Source organism: Aquarana catesbeiana, linkage group LG05 (genome assembly GCF_042186555.1).
Source record: "Aquarana catesbeiana isolate 2022-GZ linkage group LG05, ASM4218655v1, whole genome shotgun sequence".
Lineage (NCBI taxonomy): Eukaryota > Metazoa > Chordata > Amphibia > Anura > Ranidae > Aquarana > Aquarana catesbeiana.
Window position 1 is genome coordinate 530,371,888 of NC_133328.1, and position 22,857 is coordinate 530,394,744.

The window sequence follows — 22,857 nt, forward strand, 5'->3', positions numbered from 1 at the left end:
TGGCACTGCTGGCAATGTCTCTACTTGCACTGACCCTGGACTGTATATGGACAGTATCCCTGCCTGTACTGACTATGGACAATATTCCTGCCTGCTGCCTGGACAATTCCATTCACTATCACTGACCATGTCCCTGCCTGCTGCCTGGATAAGGGCTCTCCTCCTGTGGACAACTGCACTACTAAAACCACAGGTAATCTTTTGTTTACCCTTTGCTCAGCAGAATGTATTTTAGGGTGTAATTCTTGGTATGTTCATGCTATGTGTTAGAAATATGAAGGGCCTTCAAAAATGTGATAGAGTGTAAGGAAATTAGATGTGTAATTTATGCTGCTAGAAGGCCTGAATGTCCTACTTCAATGTTGGGCCTCTGTATGTGGCCAGGCTGTGTAAAAGTCTCACACATGTGTTATCGTACTACTCAGGAGGAGTAGCAGAACATAATTTGGGGTGACATTTTTGCTATGTACATGCTATGTATTGGAATTATCTTAGAAATGGACAACTATGTGTAAAAAAATGGGTTTTCATTTTTTTTTCCACATTTTCCAAAAACTTATGGAAAAAAATTAACTGTTCAAAAGACTCATTAGGCCTCATATATTATATGTTGGGGTGTTTACTTTACAAAATGGGGTCACATTGTGGGAATTTCTATTGTCCTGCTGCTCCAGGGCCTTCAAAAATGTAATAGGTGATTGAGAGATTAGATGTGTAATTTATGCTCCTAGAACGCCTGAATGTGCTACTTCAATGTTGGGCCTCTGTATGTGGCCAAGCTGTGTAAAAGTCTCACACATGTGGTATTGCCATACTCAGGAGGAGTAGCAGAATATATTTTGGGGTGTAATTTTTGCTAAGTACATGCTATGTGTTGGAAATATCTTAGAAATGGGCAACTACGTGTAAAAAAAAATACGTTTTCATTTTTTTTCCACATTTTGCAAAAACTTCTGGAAAAAAATGAACCGTTCAAAAGACTCATTATGCCTCATAGATTACACGTTGGGGTGTTTGCTTTCCAAAATGACACTTTGTGGGCGTTTCCATTGTCCTGGTGCTCCAGGGCCTTTAAAAGTGTAATGGGTGGCTGAGAGATTAGATGTGTAATTTATGCTCCTAGAACACCTGAATGTGCTACTTCAATGTTGGGCCTCTGTATGTGGCCAGGCTGTGTATAAGTCTCACACATGTGGTATCGCTATACTCAGGAGGAGTAGCAAAATATATTTTGGGGTATCATTTTTGCTAAGTACATGCTATGTGTTGGAACTATCTTAGAAATGGACAACTATGTGTAAAAAAAAATGTGGTTTCATTTTTTTCCACATTTTCAAAAAACTTCTGGAAAAAATGAACTGTTCAAAAGACTCACTATGCCTCATCGATTATACGTTGGGGTGTTTGCTTTCCAAAATGGGGTCACTTTGTGGGCCTTTCCATTGTCCTGGTGCTCTAGGGCCTTCAAAAGTGTAATAGGTGGTTGAGAGATTAGATGTGTAATTTATGCTCCTAGAACGCCTGAATGTGCTACTTCAATGTTGGGCCTCTGTATGTGGACAGGCTGTGTAAAAGTCTCACACATGTGGTATCGCCATATTCAGGAGGAGTAGCAGAATATATTTTGGGGTGTCATTTGTGGAATGTACATGCCATGTGAGAGAAATAACCTGTTATAATGACAATTTGGTGTGAAAAAAATAAAATAAAAAAAAAATCTTCATTTTGCAAAGAATTGTGGGAAAAAATAACAACTTAAAAAAACCCACCATGCCTCTTATTAAATACCTTGGAATGTCTACTTTCCAAAAAGGGGTCTTTGTACTTTGTGGGTATTTTTACTTTCCTGGCTTGTTAGGGTCTCAAGAAATGAGATAGGCCTCAGTACATCAGGTGTGATCACATGTGATCAATTGTCAGTGATTGACACCATAGCTTGTAGACTCTACAACTTTCACACAGACTAAATAATATCCACTAATTGGGGTTATTTTTACCAAAGATATGTAGCAGTATAAATTTTGGCCCAAATTTATGAAGAAAAATTACTTATTTGCAAAATTTTTTAATAGAAATGAAGAAAAATTAAATTTTACAAGATTTTTGGTCTTTTTTCAGTTATAGCACAGACAATAAAAAATCCAGAGGTGAGCAAATACCATAAAAAGAAAGCTCTATTTGTGTGAAATAAGGGACGAAAATTTCATATGGGTACAGTGTTGCATGACTGAATAATTGTCATTCAAAATGTGAGAGCACCGAAAGCTGTAAAGCTGGTTAGGAAGGAGGTTTAAGTGCTCAGTGGTCAAGTGGTTAACTAAGTTAAGTGCATGGTTTGGTAACATGCATAAATCAATAACACACAACATTTTATTTATAACAATTACTGTGCAATATAGTGCATAAATATTGTAAACAATATAAATTCTGTGCAAAAGTCAGCAAGACAAGTCTCTATCAAGTCTAAAGTGCTCTTTAAAAAGTGTCTTGTGCCCAGAGGTAGAAAATTCAATATCTTCACTTATTGTGAGTGATAAGTGCTCCCCTTGTGAACATCACACTCACCAGATCTCCATAACCCCATATAAATGGTTTTAAAAGCTTTAAGAGTATATCTTTCCTCCAGCAGCTTTATCAAGATTCGCTCCCCAGGACCCCTTCCTCATAAACTTTTCTCCAGTTTGTATATGCAAAGGGAAAAAAAGCCAGGAATCAGCCTCCAATAGTGTAATTCTGCATTTATTGGCAATTTAAAACAATTAAAATACACTTACGCCATAACAGTGCTTGTATATACACAAGCTACAGCTCATGTAAACCACTTCCTGGAGCCACCTGCTCTCCACAGACCAGAAGTATGAAAACGGAAGTGATGTAGTAAGCCCTTCCAACTAGTTTCATTACACTGACTTCTTCAAGGTTCCTGAAGACCCATTTATAGGGGGTCATGGAGATCTAGTGAGTGTGGTGTTTATAAGGGGGGCACATATCAGTCACAATAAGTGAAGATATTGGATTTTCTACCTCTGGGCACTTTTTAAAGAGTACTTTATGAACACTGAGGGGTTGATTTACTGAAGGCAAATAGACTGTGCACTTTGCAAAGTGCAGTTGCACACTGCAAGTGCAGTTGTTCCAGATCTTATTAAATGAGGTAAAGCTTCACTTTGTAAAAAGTACCCAATTGTGTGCAAGGAAAATAAAAAAGCTGCATTTTTGCTTGCACATGATTGGATGATGGAAATCAGCAGAGCTTTTGCTCATTTACTATGCTCTGGAGCAACTGGTCTTGCAGAGTGCAACTGCACTTTGCAAAGTGCACAGTGTATTTGCTTTTAGTAAATCAACCCTCGAATCTCAACACTGTTTATTGGATAAATGTACCTCACACAGAGACTGTCTTGCTGACTTTTGCACGGAATTTACATTGTTTACAATATTTATGCACTATATTAGACAGTAATCGTTAGCCGTCAGTCAGCTGCGTCCAGGCTTAGATATCTGTCCCGGGAATGCAGCTAATTGCTCTGTGTGCAGCTACGTGCAATCAGAAGCGGCAGCTGTCAGCCCTGCATTCGTTTGAATGGGCTGGGTGGCTAGTGCTAATTGCATAACCCGGTCATGACTGCAGCAAGAATCTGCAGATTCTTGCCACAGGAATCCAAGACCCATAACAAGACCAATAACAAACCCGCTGTATGAAAGGGGCCGAAGAGAGCCTTCAGAGACAGGGTCACACCAGAGGCTGCATCACAGGTCTGGACCTGGATATAGCTCTGTGATTAACAGTATGCAAACATCTGGAAAGCACCATAGTGCATTGCCCAGTGCCTGAAGGTCACATTCCAGCCTAGCCTCATGATGTGCAGAGGCCTACCCACAGAGAGAGTCTTCAGAGACTGGGTCAACCAGAGGCTGTGCCTGGACCCTAAGCGCACTCTGCGGTCACTTAATACAGTACGCAAAGGTCTTTAAAGCATTACAAGCAGAACCCAGTTCCCAAAGGTCACTTTCTAGTCTAGCACCGCAATCTTCTAGACCAGCAGGGTCCAGGTACAGCCCCCAAAGCTGTTGCTGATGATACGTTGAGCTGGATATCTGCTATGTAGAGATTAGCTCAAACGACATCCTATGATTCTGAGGAAAAGGCATCCAAACTCCTAGGACACTAGCAAAAAAACTGAACCATGATAGTTATATGCAGGGTTATATAGGGACTGGCATTTAAGGGTTTTCTGTTTGCTAGTGTCCAAACCATCTGGAGGCAGTAGCATATAACCCAAATATTTAGGAAAGTCTACATTCATATTTCCGTTAATGGACAATAAAGAAAATAGTTGTTGGGCTTAAATACACTTTGAAGGAAGGGGAAAGTAATGGATCTATTCTTAGAATGAACACGCATTCAATCAAGTTATCAACAAGTGACACACCACATCATATTTGAATTTTTTTTCAATTTGCCCATAGTTCCACTTTAAGTTGCATTTTTTTTTTTGCTTAGACTTTTTTAATTACAAATTTTATTGTAGGTTTTAATAACACAGACAGTGCCCAGTAAGAATGTGGCATCATAACATTTGCAGATGAAATATTGTAAATGACCCTTCAGGTGACTGATTATATCTGCATTGTCCTTTGGAAAGAGCATTCTAATTGCACTATGCCGTAAGAACAATCATCTTCCACTTGTGCCTTATTTCACCCTTCTACGTGTATCCTGGTTAAGAATGAAAAGTGTTAGTGACTTGGTCACATTTCAGTTCAGGTCACTGTCTCATGAGCTGGCTTTATTTGATGTAATGAAAGCTAGGTGAATGTTTATTGGATTTAAATGTGAAGGCTTATTGGTTTGAGATAGGATCAAAAGAAGAATTTGAATGCAAAAAAGAAGAGAAATGAAGATCAAAATTACCTTTATGCCTTCAGTAGCTGCATACAGTGATGGTAAATGGCTGTGGCTTTTAATTCCACCAAGGTCCAAAATGAGCTCATCTGTTTGAATGTAGTAAAAAGATGATGCTATTATCACAGCAATAACTATACTCAAATAATCATTATTTAGAAGTGTGCCTAAAACATATTTAATCAAGGACATTTTTATCACATGTAAGAATTGCATAAGGGGGTCAATCAGTACCCTGCTGATTTTAAACTTGAAAACTAAAGTTGGCCATGCATGCTAAGATTTTTCTTATTCAAACTCTCTGGCTGAAAGAGAAAAATAACTAGATTCCTCTATTCAGACTAAACAAAGTGGACAGATGAATCTACAGCAGTGGCGACTGGTGGGTTCTTCTTTTGGGGACGGCAAACAAACAAGACCCCCCGTCAGCGTGGCACGGCACTGAAACAGCACCCCCTGTGGGGGTCCTTCACTTACCAGCTTGTGTGGCGGGGCTGTGGTGTCCTCTCCTGCTCCCCTGCAGTGCAGGCAGTGGCAGCCGCAGCTCCGGTGTCTCCTCTTCTGCCTAAGTGTTAGGCATCCAGTAGGATCGCCTGACGCTTTGGCCAAATGGGAAACAGGTCTCACAGACCTGCCTCCTGATTGGCCAGGAGGAACTTTAGTGTGATAATAATAAAAATTAATTCACTTTGGTCAATGCTTTGGCAATGCTCTGCGCTCCGAGGCCACCCTTTTTTGAAACCTATTAGAGCCTCTGGCTCTAATCAGGTGCTTCAAAAAAACACCCGCTCCGAATTGGAATCCATGGCCTGGCACCACTGATATGTAGATCAGGGGGCCAGACGCATGGATAAGAGAGGCGTCATCCACTGATCTACAGTGACCACTATTGTATTCTGACAGCCGGCATCCACAGCTGCCAGAATACCCCAGCAGTGCCAGCATCCAATCAGACCAACAATTTTCACCCCGACTTTTACAACAAAAGTACATTTTTTCAGTTGACTTTTTGTTGAGCTGGGTGGTGTGGACAAGTGCCACCCATAGAACGAATTTTGATTTGAATTGAGCAGGAATCTGCCAAATTCAATCCGTGTATGGCCAGCTTAGGAAAGCATTTAACTCCACTAAACACAGCCCAACAAGTTTATTTTAGTCTGAGCTTTGGATTATCCCTTGTAGGTAGTTACAGCAGGGCCAGATCTAGCCTGTCTGATGTGGGGGTGCAGTACAAAATGTCAGGGGGCAGAAGATGGGAGATCAGCAGGGCAGAGGATAGGGTCAGCCATTTTTAGGGCAGTGTACAGGGAGTCAGTATGGCAGAGGATAGGGTCAGCAGTTTGCAGGGCAGTGTACAGAGGCCATTAGTTTGTAGGGCAGTGTACAGGCATCAGCAGGGCAGAAGACAGGGGTCAGAAGGGCATTGTAGGGGGACAGTACGGTAGAGGACAGGGGTCAGCAGTAAGTGAGCAGAGCTCAGAGGTCAGTAGTAGGTGAGGCAGAGTTCAGGGATCAGTAGAAAGTGACGCAGAGAGTAGATTTTGCCTAACAGTGGGAGGGGCTTAAAGGGGGATGATTAAATGGAATCTGTACAAGTTATAAATAATGAAATAAACCTTTACCTTCACTTGGTCTCTTTAAAGAGATTATTTAATGTAGCGCAACTTTATTTATAACTTGTACACTAGCACCATTAGATATCAGATGGTTTTTGTTGCTGCTTTTTGCTTTATTCTAAACGCGGTATTTTCTTAATTTTTTATTAAACGGATTCTGTGCCTAGTCGCTGTATACATAGCACACCTATACCACAGTCCTTGTACCCACAAAATACTGCTATTTACTATTTCACAAATGACAGTCTCATGGATACACAAAAGCCTCAGAATGAAGGACCATTTCTAAAAAATGTAACCGTTTTGATCACATATACTTTTCTGCACACAAAAAGTGATCATTTTGTCTGTCTGAGCCTACTTTAAGGAAGAACTTCAATAAAACCAGCAACTGTTGGGACAGGGAACACCTTGGTCAGGACTCTGAAATGTGCAACATGAAATATAGAGTGAGGGGGCCAGGAGTAAGTAACATACAAAAGAATATAGAGAGTGCAGCACCTGTTTACATCATATTCCCCCTTACATCAAGAATCCACATCGGAGTCATCAGAGTCCTCCCCTTACATCAGGGTCTCCAGGGTCACCCCCCATGTCAGGGTCTCCAGAGTCACCCCCCCTAACATCAGGGCCCCCAGAGTCCCCCTCTTGCATCAGGGTCCTCAAGGTTCCTCCCCTTACCTCAGGATCCCCAGAACCCCCCTTACATCAGGATCCCCAGAGTCCCCCTCTTTACATCAGGCTCTCAAAAGTCACCCCCCTCTTCATTAGGGTTCACAGAGTTCCCCACATACATCAGGGTCCCCAAAGTCCCACACTTACATTGAGATACCCATAGTTCCCACTTCTACCTTTTCGTTAGGAACACCAGAGTCCCTCTTTCCCATAATCAGGGTCCCTAGAGTCTCAACCTTTACATTATGGTCTCCAGAGTCACCCCACCTTACATTAGGCTTTCTAGAGTATCTTTACTTGCATCAGGGTCCCCAGATTCATCCCCACCTTACATCAGGTTCCCCACAGTCACCCCTCCTTACATAAGGCTTCACAGAGTCACCCCCACTTTACAAAAGGGTCCCCAGAGTCACTCCTCCCTACATAAGGGTTCTCAGAGTCACCCCCCTAACATAAGGGTCCCCAAAGTTACCCCCTAACATCAAGGTCCCCAGAGTCACTCCCTCCCCCCTTACATCAGGGTCCCCAGAGTCACCCCCCTTACATAAGGGTCTCCACAGTTACCTCCTTTACATAAGGGTCCCCAGAGCAATCCCTCCTTATATAAGGGTCCCTAGAGTCACCCTTCCCTTACATTAGGGCCTGAGCTCTCACACCGATTAAAGACTTATTCTCCCCTGCTCTTGTAATGCAAGTATTATCATGTATTATCAGTTATAGGTTACTTTCATATTTCCTATATAAAATAGAACTATAGGCAAAAACTTTTTTTCATTTTGGATAAAGTAAGGGAGGATTATAACCCCTCTTAGCCTTTTTTTGGCATTTGTGTCCCACTGGGGAGATTTACCTTCACTTCCTGTGCCATAGCCAAAACAGAAAGTGAGAGTAAATCCTTGCAAATTAAGGGAATCTTGTGGGGCTCTCCAGGTCACCAGAACCAGCATCCCAATTGGAAGGTTTCCCCTCTTTTACTTTTCTGGGGACAACACAAAATTTGAGATTTCCTTTAATTTCACTTTCAATGATAATGGTACAGTTAGAGAGGGTGAATCTCCCAGACGGGGGCACAGACAGTAATAAACCTAATAAGGTGTTCTAAAACATCTCCACCCTATCAAAAACTAAAAAAGTTTTGCCTTTAGTTATACTTTAAGGCAAGCATTATTGCTAATTTTGTGATGACCTGGAAAAAATGTTGTACTTGTCTCTGTTGTTTATCTATTCATAAGTGTCATGTGCCTTATATGCATGTCCTCAATTTCAGTTATGCATTAGGGCGAGGCTTGGTTTGTCTGCTCTCTGGAGTGTATTTTTTAATAAAGCTGATATTGAACACTGATATCACTCACGGTGCATTGACACTGATTTCTAGCACCAAGCATGGATCTTATGCATAGAATTGGTGGGTGCAGCCATTTCTCTTTTTCCTTTAAAAAATGACTTGTAAAGTTGGAACAGAGGCAGGAATCAGACCTGAAATCAAAATGAAAAAGAAGATGATTATATAATATACCACATGTGGACTACAGTGTAGGGGTCTGGAGTATGTAATGTACAGAAGTGTCAATGGGAGGGAAAAATGCCCCATCAGTAGTCATAGTCAGTCAGAGCAAAAATACCCTGTTGTTGATAAAAGATGACAGATGAGAAGTGGTAAGTCTCCAAGGGGAGTCAGTGGATTTACCAAGTTCAGAGTGGCAAAATGTATTAATTCTATACTGTAACATTTGCTGCTTTACAAATAAGAAGAGCATTACATCTAGTAGCATTTTCCGTAGAAGAAGATAAAGTAAGTGTTGATAAAGGTTGGGGAAACTTTTTGATGAATGTTTTGAAGCATTAGAATTCCGCACAGTTGTTATATTTATTATATATTAGGGGAATGACTCGCAGGCAAATGCCTATGATTCATGGTAAATCTTAGGTAAATATCCAGCAAATCTGAGATGCGACCTTTTATAAACCAACCCATTAGTCGAGTTATTTGTCTTTCAGGAAAACTGCAAGAGACAAAAAGAACAGCTGTGTGAGAAGTTTGATTATTTATATGCTATACTTGAAGAAAGAAAAGGTGAACTAACCCAAGTAATCACAAGAGACCAAGAAGAAAAATTTGAATATGTTAAGTCTTTAATAAAGAAATATGCAGATCATACGGAAACAGTTTCAAAACTGGTGGAATCAGGAATTCAGTTCATGGATGAGCCAGAAATGGCAGTGTTCCTTCAAGTAAGTTCATATGACCACAAGTAATATCTATAGATTTTATATATTTATTCTCAGCTGTGCATGTGAGATGTGAAAGTGTTTAGAACAGTATACAAAGTGTTTTAAGCTTTATTAACCATGATTTATGTGGTTAAAAGTAATTTTTAATAATGTTTTTCAGTGTCCAGACACGGAGCACTGATGGACACTCAAACCGAATGCAAAATTCTACTACTAAATAGGGGATTCAAGTAAAAGATACTAAACCTGCTAATTGCCTTCTGCTAATTACTTGGTAGTAGCAGCTTGAATGTAGTTAACAGTTTCCAATTGAATATGTTAATCCTAACAATGCAATCCTGCTGAATTTGTGATAGAGTTGGTTAAATACTAAAGCTTTGCAAATTTTTTACAGAACCCCGGTTACTCTTCTGATAAATATAGGGATACAATGTTCGGTAATCCATAAGTTTGATTTGGGAATTTTTGTTTATGCATGTATTTGCCAGGGGAAGCTTACTAGATAGTTGTGATCCTATATCATAAATATAACACCACCATGAAAGGGAATGCTATGCAGATTTTTTGTGCAAAATATTAATTTTTTCATTTTAATTTTGTTTTGTATGCTTCACAGAATTCCAAGGCTTTGCTACAAAAGTGAGTGCCGTTTTATACTGAGATTATTATGAAAAATTGTATTGCTTAGCTTGGAACTATAAATTTGATCTTATGCTCTTTAATATTTAAGAATAACAGAAGCATCCAGAGGATTTCAAATGGAAAAAATTGAACCAGGATATGAAACCATGAATCACTTTACAGTGGACCTAAACAGAGAAGAGAGAATACTACGTGAGATAGATTTTTATAGAGGTATGCACCATGTTCTGGAAGTATGTTGCATATTAGTTATAGATAATATTTGCCGTCAAAATAAATGAAACTATTTATGTGGGTGAAATTGTTTGAATACAATAAAAAAATCTTAAGGTTTTACACATAGGAAGACATTTTATATACAGTATCTCAAAAAAGTGAGTACACCCCTCACATTTTTAAAAATATTTTAATATATCTTTGCATGTGACAACACTGAAGAAATGGCACTTTGCTACAATGTAAAGTAGTGAGTGTACAGCTTGTATAACAGTGTAAATTTGCTGTCCCCTCAAAATAACTCAACACATAGACATTGATGTCTAAACCACTGGCAACAAAAGTGAGTACACCCCTAAGTGAAAGTGTCCAAATTGGGCCCAATAAGCTATTTTCCCTCCCCGGTGTTCTGACTGTGACTCATTAGTGTTACAAGGTCTCAAGGTGTGAATGGGGTGCAGGTGTGTTAAATTTGGTGTTATCGCTCTCACTCTCTCATACTGGTCACTAGAAGTTCAACATGGCACCTCATAGCAAAGAACTCTCTGAGGATCTGAAAAAAAGAATTGTTGCTCTACATAAAGATGGCATAGGCTGTAAGAAGATTGCCATGACTCTGAAACTGAGCTGCATCATGGTGGCCAAAACCATACAGTGGTTTAACAGGACAGGTTCCACTCAGAACAGGCCTCACCATGGTTGACCAAAGAAGTTGAGTGCACATGCTCAGCATCATATCCAAAGGTTGTCTCTGGGAAATAGACTTATGAGTGCTGCCAGCATTGCTGCAGAGGTTGAAGGGATGGGGGGTCAGCCTGTCAGTGCTCAGACCATATGCCTCACACTGCATCAAATTGGTCTGCATGGCTGTCGTCCCAGAAGAAAGCCTCTTCTAAAGATGATGCACATGAAAGCACGCAAACAGTTTGCTGAAGACAAGCAGACTAACAACATGGATTACTGGAACCATGTCCTGTGGTCTGATGAGACCAAGATAAACTTATTTGGTTCAAGTGGTGTCAAGTGTGTGTGGCGGCATTCAGGTGAAGGCGCGAAGGTCTCTAACATCCACCAGCTCTGTGATGTCGTCATGGAGGAGTGGGAGAGGACTTCAGTGGCAACCTGTGAAGCTCTGGTGAACTCCATGTCCAAGATGGTTAAGGCAGTGCTGGAAAATAAAGTTGGCCACACAAAATATTGACACTTTGGGCCCAATTTGGACATTTTCACTGAGGGGTGTACTCACTTTTGTTGCCAGCGTTATAGACATTAATGGCTGTGTCCTGAGTTTTTTTGAGGGGACAGCAAATATACACTGTTATACAAGCTGTACACCCACTACTTTACATTGGAGCAAAGTGTCATGTATTCAGTCACATGAAAAGATATAATAAAATATTTACAAAAATGTGACGGGTGTGCTCACTTTTGTGAGATACTGTATATACACCTCTCCTGTCTGAGAACCTTACCTGCATTGGTATGGTCTAGTGGGTGAGCCAGTGACTTTTGACATCTAATCAATGGCCCATGTCACACTAGCAATTCTGTCAATGGTGGTAATTTACTGGTTACATGTAATAGAATAGCAAATGGAACAATCATGATCAGAAGCAGTGGAAAGATCCAAAGACAGAGAAGGCATTTGTTGTGCAGTAATGCTTTTCAATACTTCTGCTGTAAGAGTGCTCCATAAGTAGGAAGGAACCATCAACTTGGCTGAACAGCACAGGCAGATTTTGACACTGGCATTTATTGACCACTTCAGCCTCGGAAGGATTTACCCCCTTAATGACCAGGCCATTTTTTTGAAATACGGCACTGCGTCGCCTTAACTGACAATTGCGCCGTCGTGCGACACTGTACCCAAACAAAATTGATGTCCTTTTTTTTCCACAAATAGAGCTTTCTTTTGGTGGTATTTGATAACCTCTGTGGTTTTTTATTTTTTGCGCTATAAACAAAAAAAGACTGGCAATTTTGAAAAAAAAAACTATATTTTTTACTTTCTGCTATAATACATATCCAAAAAATAAAAAATAAAAAAACAAATTTATTCATCAGTTTATGGCAATATGTATTCTGTTACATGTTTTTGGTAAAAGAAATTGCAATAAGTGTATATTGATTGGTTTGAGCAAAAGTTATAGCATCTACAAAATAGGGCATAGATTTAGGGAGTTTTAATTTTTTTATTTGTTTTTACTAGTAATGGCGGCGATCTGCGATTTTTAGTGGGACTGCGACAATGCGGCGGACAATTCTGAACCCAAGTGACATTTTTTGGGGACTAGTGACAATATTACAGTGATTAGTACTAAAAAAAAGCATTGATCAATGTATAAATGACACTGGCAAGGAAGGGGTTAACACTAGGGGGAGATCACGGGGTTAACTGTGTTCCCTGGGTGTGTTCTAACTGTGTGGGGGATGGGCTTGCTGGGACAACACAGAGATCGCTGTTCCTGGTCAAAATGGATTATTTGCACTATTTTGCACTTTACATAAGGTTCTATAGTTATTGTATTGTTTGCACTTTATATCTTACATTTCTGCACGTTTTGAATACGAAGCTGATATAGCACTACATTGGTTTATTCATTTTTTGTAGATTTGGTACCACAAATTGAGTGTTGGCAGCTTTATCTGGACACATGCAGGGTCTATTTTTTTTAATTTGTGATATGCTTACATGTGCCTTAACATATTCTAATTCCAAATGATATAGAAGATGAAGAGGAAGAAGAGGATGCAGGAGAACCTGAAGATTCTGAAGAAGTTCACACAGAATCTTCTGGTGAAGAGGAAACAGCAGAGCAAGTAACTCAGAGCCCTCAACCCACACCAGAATCCACCATCACGTCCATAACTACCAGCCAAGAACAGACCTCCCCTCAGGAGACAGATCAGCAGAATCCAAGTCCCCCTGCCCCACAAGTAATTTAAACACCTTAACTCACACTAACATTAATAATGCTGACTTCATGATTAAACCCACGAATTATGTGAATGTTTGTTTAACGTGCAACTGAAACACCAAACACTTTGATGTTACATATTAATCAAAACCTACTAGTAGAATCTATTTTTTAGAAGATGTATTCGTTGTGCAACAACATTGATTAGCAATTAAATGTATCAGTTTAATAGTTAATGGAAATATGACATTCATGTACTTACTAAGAAGCCATAGGTAAAATGCAGACCTTAAATTATTTGATGATGACCTTTGCATTCTTTGCATTTTGGAATTTGTTGCTAACATTGACAAGAATATCAAATATTTACTACTCTTATGATAGCTACATTGCGTTAATTTCCTACAAAAGCCATATATTAATTTCTGTATTTTTGTCTTTAAAGCTAAAGTTTAGGCATGACACTTTTTACATAGTTACATTGGTTCAGCTATAGTAGACACTGCTACTATAGTGATTTCCACTAGCTTCCAGCTCCCATGCCATGAAGAGGCAGGGTGGTGATGTCATGATCTCCACCTCGTCCAATCAGAGAACATTTTGCATTCATTGTTCTCTGCATGACACCTGTGCTGAGTGGGCATGCTTCTGTGTTCAGTAAGCAGCAGGGCAGCTGCTCAGCAAAGGACCTGAAAGCCAGTGGCAACCACTGTCGTAGCTGTTTCCACAACAGCGGTTACCAGCTTCCACAGACATCCTATAGGTATGGTACATACATACTTACATTGGTTCAGGCTGGCCCAATATAACAATATATGTGTTGCCATACCTAAACCTCAGCTTTAATTTTTGTTTTTTTATCTTTATTTTATCTGGCATCTATGATTCATAAATTAAGTGCCCTATAGTGATCAGTAGAACAGATTGTAATCCTCACAGAGGCAATAAGGTCTTCCTAAGGCTAAAGGGACGATCTGCTATTGCTTTGCAAAATGTTATACTCTTACATTTGAGTCAAATAACTTTTGAGATGTTTGTTTGCAGAGCTCACCTTCTAGGCAAGGAGAACTCTACTCCCTTTCTGCTGTACCATGATAGCTAAGGTTTGACTGTAAGTTAGATTCCAAGTTCCTACTTCAGCCATGGGTTGTCCAATTATTTCTACTGGAAAGAGGAGCAACAGAGGAAGCATGCTTTATGTGTAGGGAACAGATATAAATAGTGTTTTGATATGTGCTGACCATAGCAGTTTGAAGCAACATGTGCTTTTGCAATTATCAGCGTAAAGAATCTAACAAACATTCTTAGACAATAAGCAACATAAGCAACAAGGTATTTTAAAAGCTATTTTAAGAAATTTGCAATTGGACCCAATACACAACTTAAAGGAGGCAAATGGATTTGTTAAAAAATAAACATATATACTCACCTCTAGCATCGGTGTGATGCTGCAGCTGTCCCACACTGGCTTTAAGCCTGAGAACTGAGCAATCACATGACAGCTGATCACTTAGTTCTTAGTCTGCTTAGAGCAGAGAGCAGTGACTGTCAGTCACTGCTCTCTGCTTTGCTCCACCAGCGCTCATTGGAGCACCGGACAGAGAATGGGGCAGGAGCAGCTGGGTCCACCTGTCAGAACCAGATGTCCACCTGTCAGAACCAGATGTCATTCAGGCAGTCGGATGGATCCAACAAAATTGTTGGGATCCTTCCAGAGACTGGAGTGGCTCTGCCTCGTCAGCTGATAAAAATTGTACATAGACTGTAGGTTTACTGTTTTACCTGCCAAAACATTTGTATTTTTGTCCAACCATTCATGTGATGTGCACACCTCTGCCAAGAAAACCACCTTACTGCTTTCAAGTTCAGCTCTACAGCTTCCTAAATCACCTTCCTGCTTATTGGACAGAGGAGAGGATGCTGAAGTATTGTCCAGTAAACAGGCTAAAGGTGTGAAGGTGACATAGAAAGCTGCTTTGCTGAATTAAGAAATAAAAAGGGCATACTCCTGGCTGTCAGGTGGGGCAGATGATGGTAAATCGCAAAACTAATTGTGCAGAATTAGAAAACCTTTGTTGAGTAAACTGTATATTTAGCTTTCTTTAAGTACAGTAATTATGTTTACTGAATTTGTATAGGCTCATAATATTTAGCATAACCTAAAAAAATAAACTTAGTAATAAAGCCATGTGTGTTATTGCACAGTTAAGGAACACATATACATACAGTGTATGATAAACATTTGCAAAAGTTTGCAAATTTTGCGAAGCAAAACATTGAGTAGGTGTTGTTTTCAACACACGAATCACTTTAACAAGTACAGAAATAATATGATTTAAACTAGAAACTTTAAACTTGAGAATTTGAGATAGGAATCCCCACAGCTTAGGTAGGACCAGAATTCTATAACATTTTATTGAATCATGCTGACATTTTGTTTGTAAGGAACTTGTAAAAAAGCTCACCTTTATGTAGGTGTCAGATTTATGTAAAGATTATACGGAGGAATGAAGATTATGTAGTTTCAGTTAGACAGTTTCAAATATACTCTTTGTCATGTGTGTCTATAAATTGTCATTCAATTTGTTACCTCCTTCACTTCCCTCTTCTCTCCTACACAGACAATATTAACATCTGCTCATAGCTGATGGTGTGAATGACATTAATTATAGAAGAAAAATTACTGAATTGGTATTAATTAGGAATCATTATCGTTTGTGAATAATTTAAATCATGTTTATTCTAAACTCTATTTGCAGTTTGCAAATAATAATTTATTGTGGAAAGCTTTCATCTCCATCCTTTCATAGAAAGACCCCTTTACAATATCTGTGGATAAGAGTTTTATATTAGCCTTATCTTTTGTGTGAAACATACACAACATTAAGTTAGTACTTTTCTTATGAACAACTGAGGTCCTGTGGTCCCTCTTTATCTTCTTTTAGGATTACTAAACATCACACAAAAAAAGCTTAGGTATTTGGGCTACTAGTAATCCTCACAATAGTGTGTGTAAGTAAACCTATGGTAGATTGACATATCTGACATTTACACAACTTCAGTGAATCATGGTGTGTCTGTCCACTGCTTTGTCAGAAGATTCCAAAAAGATTTTTTTTAAATATTGTTTAATCAATATATTAATGATTAAAAAAAATGATGTAATGTATCTTTATATAAACCTAACATAAGTACCTGAATATGTCTTGTTATTAGCCTTCCATTAATCTCTGCTCTGCAGGCTGCAAAAGACCAATTTGATTCTGCAGAACTGCTCAGGGCTGTCTACCCAACATTAGAAGGTGGAGAGAGTATAGCGATGACCTTCTCAGTGTGTTTCTGTTCTTTACTTTTGCAATCTCAGGCTGGGTCAGGTCCTAGACTAAATCAAGGTAATTACCGCTCCAGGTGGTATCGCTTGTGTTCATACTGTCTTAGTATATAGGAGATGAAGGGTGCAGGCTCAGCAAAGTCAAATGGCAGAAAATGGAGAAAGGACGGCCGCACTCCAAAATAATGCCTTTATTAAATGAAGCTTAATCCATACATCAATCAGATATATTAAATAATTTCAACCCATAAAAGAAAAGGGCACTAAATAATAAACATGTATTTTAAAAATGTGTTAGAAGATTCCTAAAAAATCATTTTTAGAATCTTCTAACACATTTTTATATTACATGTTTTGTTTTGCACATTTATCGATGTTTATACCTCACTTAATGGTTTTATTGGGTATTTGGCAGACACATGAATATCGTATGTTATGTATTTGGTTTGGAAATATATTATATGTGTGGAGTGACAAGGAGAGCGATCTGTTGCAGCCCATTAATCTAACCCTGAATTTATAAGGTCACTCCAATATACGTTTATTATTTCGTTCCCTTTTCTTTTATGGGTTGAAATTATTTAATATATTGATTGCCTCCGTGATTACTCTCCTCCCTCACATGTGTGAAAGGTTTTTGCAGGACCACAGCTGATCGCTATCTGGATTAGATACAATTGGTCAGGTGACCACCATATATTATTTTGTTGCATATAAAAGACAGATTGCGATTGGTAGTCCTACAGCTATGATTATGCGCCATTAATGGTGCTAAACGTGTCAGTCCATCTGGACCTGTGTCTCTGATTGATGTATGGATTAAGATTCATTTAATAAAAGCATTATTTTGGAGTGCGGCCATTTTCTGCCAGGTCCTAGAATAGTTTGTAAAGGATTGACTGCTGAATAATAGTCCCATAACTTGGTATTGCTGTCTGCCAAAATAGGGTGGATCACAAAATCAGCTGGACTGAATTATAAAAAGTTTGGCAGTCAAAGCCAGTGCACACACTGTATGTATGTGTTTCAACTTTGCATGCAGCTACAGTATGTGCACGAAGTTCAGCCTTGCACAAAAGCAGGCATCAAAATTACAGTTGTTAAAATAAGTCTGTGGGATTGTCAGTAATGAATTTAGCTGTTTGTAACCCCCTAGCATACAAACTTTAAATGTTATACCAATCACCTATACCATATATTTATCTATCAATACTACTAAACACAAAATCGGATTTAGAAAAAATAGGTAAATTATGTTTGGTGACCTTATATAGTAAAACATCACACGTAAAAAATAACTGCATACCACCAAAGGTCTAACATTTTTGCTAAGTATTACTTCTTCCAGCAAAATATCTCTTGCCATAACAAAAAAAAAATGATTGTGGGTCTAAATTTTCCCTAATCTATTCAAATAAATTTAAAAAAATGGTTCCACATTAACTTCATCCGTGATGGATTCTAGTAAAGAAAGGATCACAAAATTATTTCCAAGATGTACCCTTCCTTTTGCCATCATTTTGGATATCCAAAATACATATGCAAGGACAGAAAATACAGAATCATTAAGAAAATTTTAGTGATATTCAATTACATTTACACATAAAAGTGTAGCAATTTACTATCTATTTAATCTATCTATCTATCTATCTATCTATCTATCTATCTATCTATCTATCTATCTATCTATCTATCTATCTATCTATCTATCTATCTTTTAATATATGCACAATATTTACACATTATTGAGTGTTATAACACCAATTTGGTACTAACAAAAGTATTTTTCTGACAATGTTTAGAACTCTAACTTCTTTGTTATAACTAATCTAGAATTTGAAAAATAACATTATAATCTGTGGCTTTCTTCTGTGGAGTAACACAGGCAATGAACATTAACATCTTGATTATTTTTTTTTTCTCATCTTGGGAGGTTCAAGGGATGTATTGCTTTGCCTTATAAGCTGAATTTCAGATGTACTATATACAGAAGTTTGAGCTGCATTCCAAAAGATAATGTCTCTGTTTATTTTATCTGTCCTGATAAAGGGTAGTGTTGAGCCAAGTGGTATTCAACAGACGCCTAATGCTCAAGTGCTCTCAGCAACAGAAACTTCAGACCGCTTGTTATACCCTAGCTGGTATACGAACCAAACATGGCAACAATCCAGCTCTAACAAGGCCCCAGTGACTGAGGCTGTGGGTCCAGTAAATTCTCCCATTCCAAAGGAAATGACTGTAAAGAAAGTAGATCCACCAGCAACAACTTTTAAGGAGAGCATAGCAGGGACTGGTAAGGACACCAGTTCATCTGCAAATATGCCACAGGTTAGTGAACCTCTCCATGTTGTATTTGTGAGCAATGAGCTTGCTAGGCTTGCAAAATCATAAAGAATGCCTTGCTATATCTGCGCTGCTTCATCACTACATATGTTCAAGTGAAGAAAAGAAGCAAAATATTGTAAGCTGCATTCTAAAAAAAAATTTTATTAGTAATTTTTATAACTTTCCTTACATTTTTTGTATTCTTATTTTAGCTGTTCTGAATATACATTTGCTAAAACTTCCTAAACTGTTCTAAAAAGAAACAAGTAGCACTACGATTTAGAAATGTAATCCTTATTATTCAGCAATAAGTAGTATTAATAAAATGAGAGCCAAAAATTACTGTATGGAAAAACAACCTGTTTTGTTAATTGTTTATCTCACAAAACAGTAAATTAGAATAGCACATAACATGCACATACAAAAGGTAAAATTTTAACCTTCTATCATAAATGTTCCCCTTTTAGTTCTTAAAGGGTTAGTTCATCTTTACAGAAAAAAATTAAAACATGAACTAACACTCTACACTCTCCCCCCACCCTCCTGGTCCTTGCTGCACTTAACTCCATGGGTGATACAATTTCACTGTTTACGCTGCCTGGTCAAGCAACCCTGGGGTTTGAAAACCATGCTGTTCTTCTTCTTTATTTCCTAGGGACAGCAAGATGGATCAGAGCGGTTCTGATTAGTCAGTACCAGCACATGACCAATCGGATCTACTCTGATCTGTCCTGCTGTCCCTAGGGAAATAAGATGAAGAACAGCATGGTTTTTAAACCCCAGGATAATTTCTCCAGGCTGCGTAGACAGTAAAACTGTATCACCCACGGAGGTAAGTGCAGTGGGGACCAGGGGTGGGAGGGTGAGGAAGGTATAGGATGTTAGTTCACCTTTTCAGAAAACATGAAAAGGTGAGCCAACCCTTTAATTTTCTCTTTACTCAATATTATGGTTTTTCAAGGTAAAACATGTTTTTCTATAGACCAGCTATGAGCACTACCAACAGAGTAATGAGGAAATTGTAAACAATATTCCTTACACAATACAACAGACATTTTACAATTATATATAGCTTTTAATAAACCTGCGTTCCAAGTACTCCCTGGTATTTGTTATCTTATCTCTAATATACTCTTACATGTATACAGTTATTACCAGCACTTTATGGCTGTATAGAAATGATTTTTAAACAATCCCCAATGTTAAATAAAACATCACTGCACTACAAAAATAACTGATATAAACCCAATTTTGTTCAGAAGGGAAATTATATCAGCAGTAGAAATGCAAAATAATGAAGAATACAGACTAAAAGTAAAATGGTTACTAAAAGACTCCTTTAAAAAAATAGAAACATTACAGGTAGAAAAATGTTTTGAGGTATGCAAGTAATTAGATATAAGACTCATAAATAAATCTACTAGTAGTCAGCATTCATTCTAATCAAAACAAATCTTTGCTATTCATATTACCTTGAGTGACTTAAAGGGTAACTCCACTTTCGAGGAAAAAAATATAGCAACAAAAAAAAGAAGTAAAATAGCATATACAATATAATTGCTAGATTCCCATTGTTGTCATTTAGTTGTTGTAAAGGTAGAAGTTTTGTTTTTTTTTACCACTAGGGATTCTCTGCATATCTCTTATATAGTCCTTTGTATTGCCTATATCATTTACATATATTTTGGTGGAGACTTTCACATATTTTTATTTGATAGAATATTTTATTTTTATGGAATAATGTTACTTTAAGGAAGCTGACATGAACATGATTGAGATCCACAGCTATACACAGTCAATAATTTTCTGTTATTGCACCAGTCTGTACACTGTCTCTTGGTTTTCCCTTCGAGATAATGGACCTTATTAAAGGTTTGTGAATAGGCTGGTACTGAAATTCCGCTACTAGTTTTTTACATCTTTTGTCGATTCTCGTGAACAGATCTTTTGCAACCAGTTCCCTAGCTCCACTCAGGTGTCAAAAACAAGACAAAGGGGGTTATTTATGAAAGGCAAATGAAAGTGAAAGTACACTTGGAAGTGTAGTCGCTCTAAATCTAAGGGGTAGATCTGAAATGAGTGGAAGCTCTGCTGATTTTATCATCCAATCATGTGCAAGCTAAAATGCTGTTTTTTAGGTTCCTTGCATGTCCCCCTCGGATCTACAGTGACTTTACTTCCAAGTGCACTTTCAGTGCAAAGTGTATTTTCCTTTAGTAAATAACCCCCAGAGAGTCTTAGGACCTGCATTGACAGGCTTTTGTTAACATCGTAGATTTGCATCCTCATACAAGTCTATACGATCCTCAGTAGAAGGCCAGCTGCAGGTCAGAAACACCCGCAAATTACTTCTGAATGGTCTTAGAATTACCTCAAACTGTTTTCAAAAATATGCCCTCAACACAAGCCCTTAGCCCATCGACTCAGGCCCTTGCTCTTGCCTAAGAAGTGCACATTATTATGATATTATGGAGAGCACATTGGGAGACAATAAACACACCTTGCTGCATCAAGAGGAAAGTCTTTGCATGACAGGGAAGGCACAACCAGAAACTATATTGGGAGGAGCAGAGATATATGAGTCCCGGAGATATAGAGAAAGCCAGTGAATGACTCAACTCGCTTTTATCCACACATAATTGCACTGTCAGTTTGGGTGGGCTGATCCCTTAAACTGTTCATTATCTTGAATCCAAGAACAGTGTACCAGTACTTACAACCCTGTATGGTATAACTTTGTTCAAGAGTGTTTTCTTATTTTCTCACAGGGATTAGTTCTCTGCCTATCAATTCTGACATTATTTATGATACTGCATCACCTCTGGAACCAAATTCAATACATGTTTTTTACAATTATGGGTAGGAACAAGTTTATATTTTATGAGTACTAACAAACACATTATCATTGTCATTATCATTATCATCATCCCTTTAACTACCAAGTTTCAAGGCCGCTTCTAATTTTATGAAACATTACGCAAGCTAATGTATATTTTGCTAAAAGTAATTGAAGCATTCTGAATGTATATATTGGTATAATAAAGGGTCAAATCATCACTGAATCCGCCCCTTGCTTACGTCTGTGAAAGAGTGTGCCAGAGAGATCTTCCCACTCAAGTTCCTAACCTCACCTACCTGCCATATCTATTATGAGAGAGTAATAGGCTTAATTTATAATGCAGCAGTATGACCTAATCACAGCCATACCACAGTTTTTTTTTATAGTATTTTTTTATAGTATTCTTTTTAAAGACACCCATATTCTAGAATGTTTACTGTTTAATGCAAAGAACTCCCCAAAGCATACTGCAGGCTCCACACAGCACTCTGTGTCTTATGACTAAAGTGTTAATTGCAGGAATCATGTAAAGTAATTACTGAAATGTTCCAGGGAGAGCAACTAGTGGTATCTGCTCTCTGTGATAAACCCTCATTCTCTGTTTTCGGATTCTTTTATTTGTCCATCTATACAGAAAATACAGTAGCATAAGTGAAACTGCGGTGGACTATAGATATGTGAGCTTGTGTGGTGATATCTTTCCATTCAAATTCCCAAAATATAAAAAACAAAAACTGATTGAGCTTGCCAGGGACTTTATTTATTACTATTCTTTAATTTTATTTTGTACAGAAAAATATTACATTTTTATAATATATTTGAAGAACTTGAAGAATACAGGAGGTCATCAAGCATATCACTATGGAAATAGCAACTAGCCTAATGCCGCGTACACACACGAGCGGACATTACGGCGGACTTTGCCCGGCGGACTTTTCGATGTACTTTCCGACGGACTTTCTGAATGAACGGACTTGCCTACACACAATCCACCAAAGTCCGTCGAATTCGTACGTGATGACGTACGACCGGACTAAAACAAGGAAGTTCATAGCCAGTAGCCAATAGCTGCCCTAGCATGGCTTTTTGTCCGTCGAACTAGCATACAGACGGCGGACTTTTCGACCGGACTCGATTTCAACGGATAAATTTTAAAC

At 38.4% G+C, this 22,857-nt stretch overlaps 1 protein-coding gene across 1 annotated transcript in view; it reads left to right on the forward strand.

Annotated features, from left to right (window-relative positions):
• The window catches only part of TRIM55 (tripartite motif containing 55), a 214,016-nt gene that overhangs the window by 141,545 nt on the left and 49,614 nt on the right, over positions 1-22,857 (forward strand). The window contains exons 5-9 of the mRNA XM_073631744.1: positions 9,196-9,429; positions 10,046-10,068; positions 10,160-10,284; positions 13,016-13,224; positions 18,586-18,864. Of these exons, the coding sequence (XP_073487845.1) occupies positions 9,196-9,429; positions 10,046-10,068; positions 10,160-10,284; positions 13,016-13,224; positions 18,586-18,864 (870 nt within the window). The remainder of the gene's footprint in view (positions 1-9,195; positions 9,430-10,045; positions 10,069-10,159; positions 10,285-13,015; positions 13,225-18,585; positions 18,865-22,857) is intronic.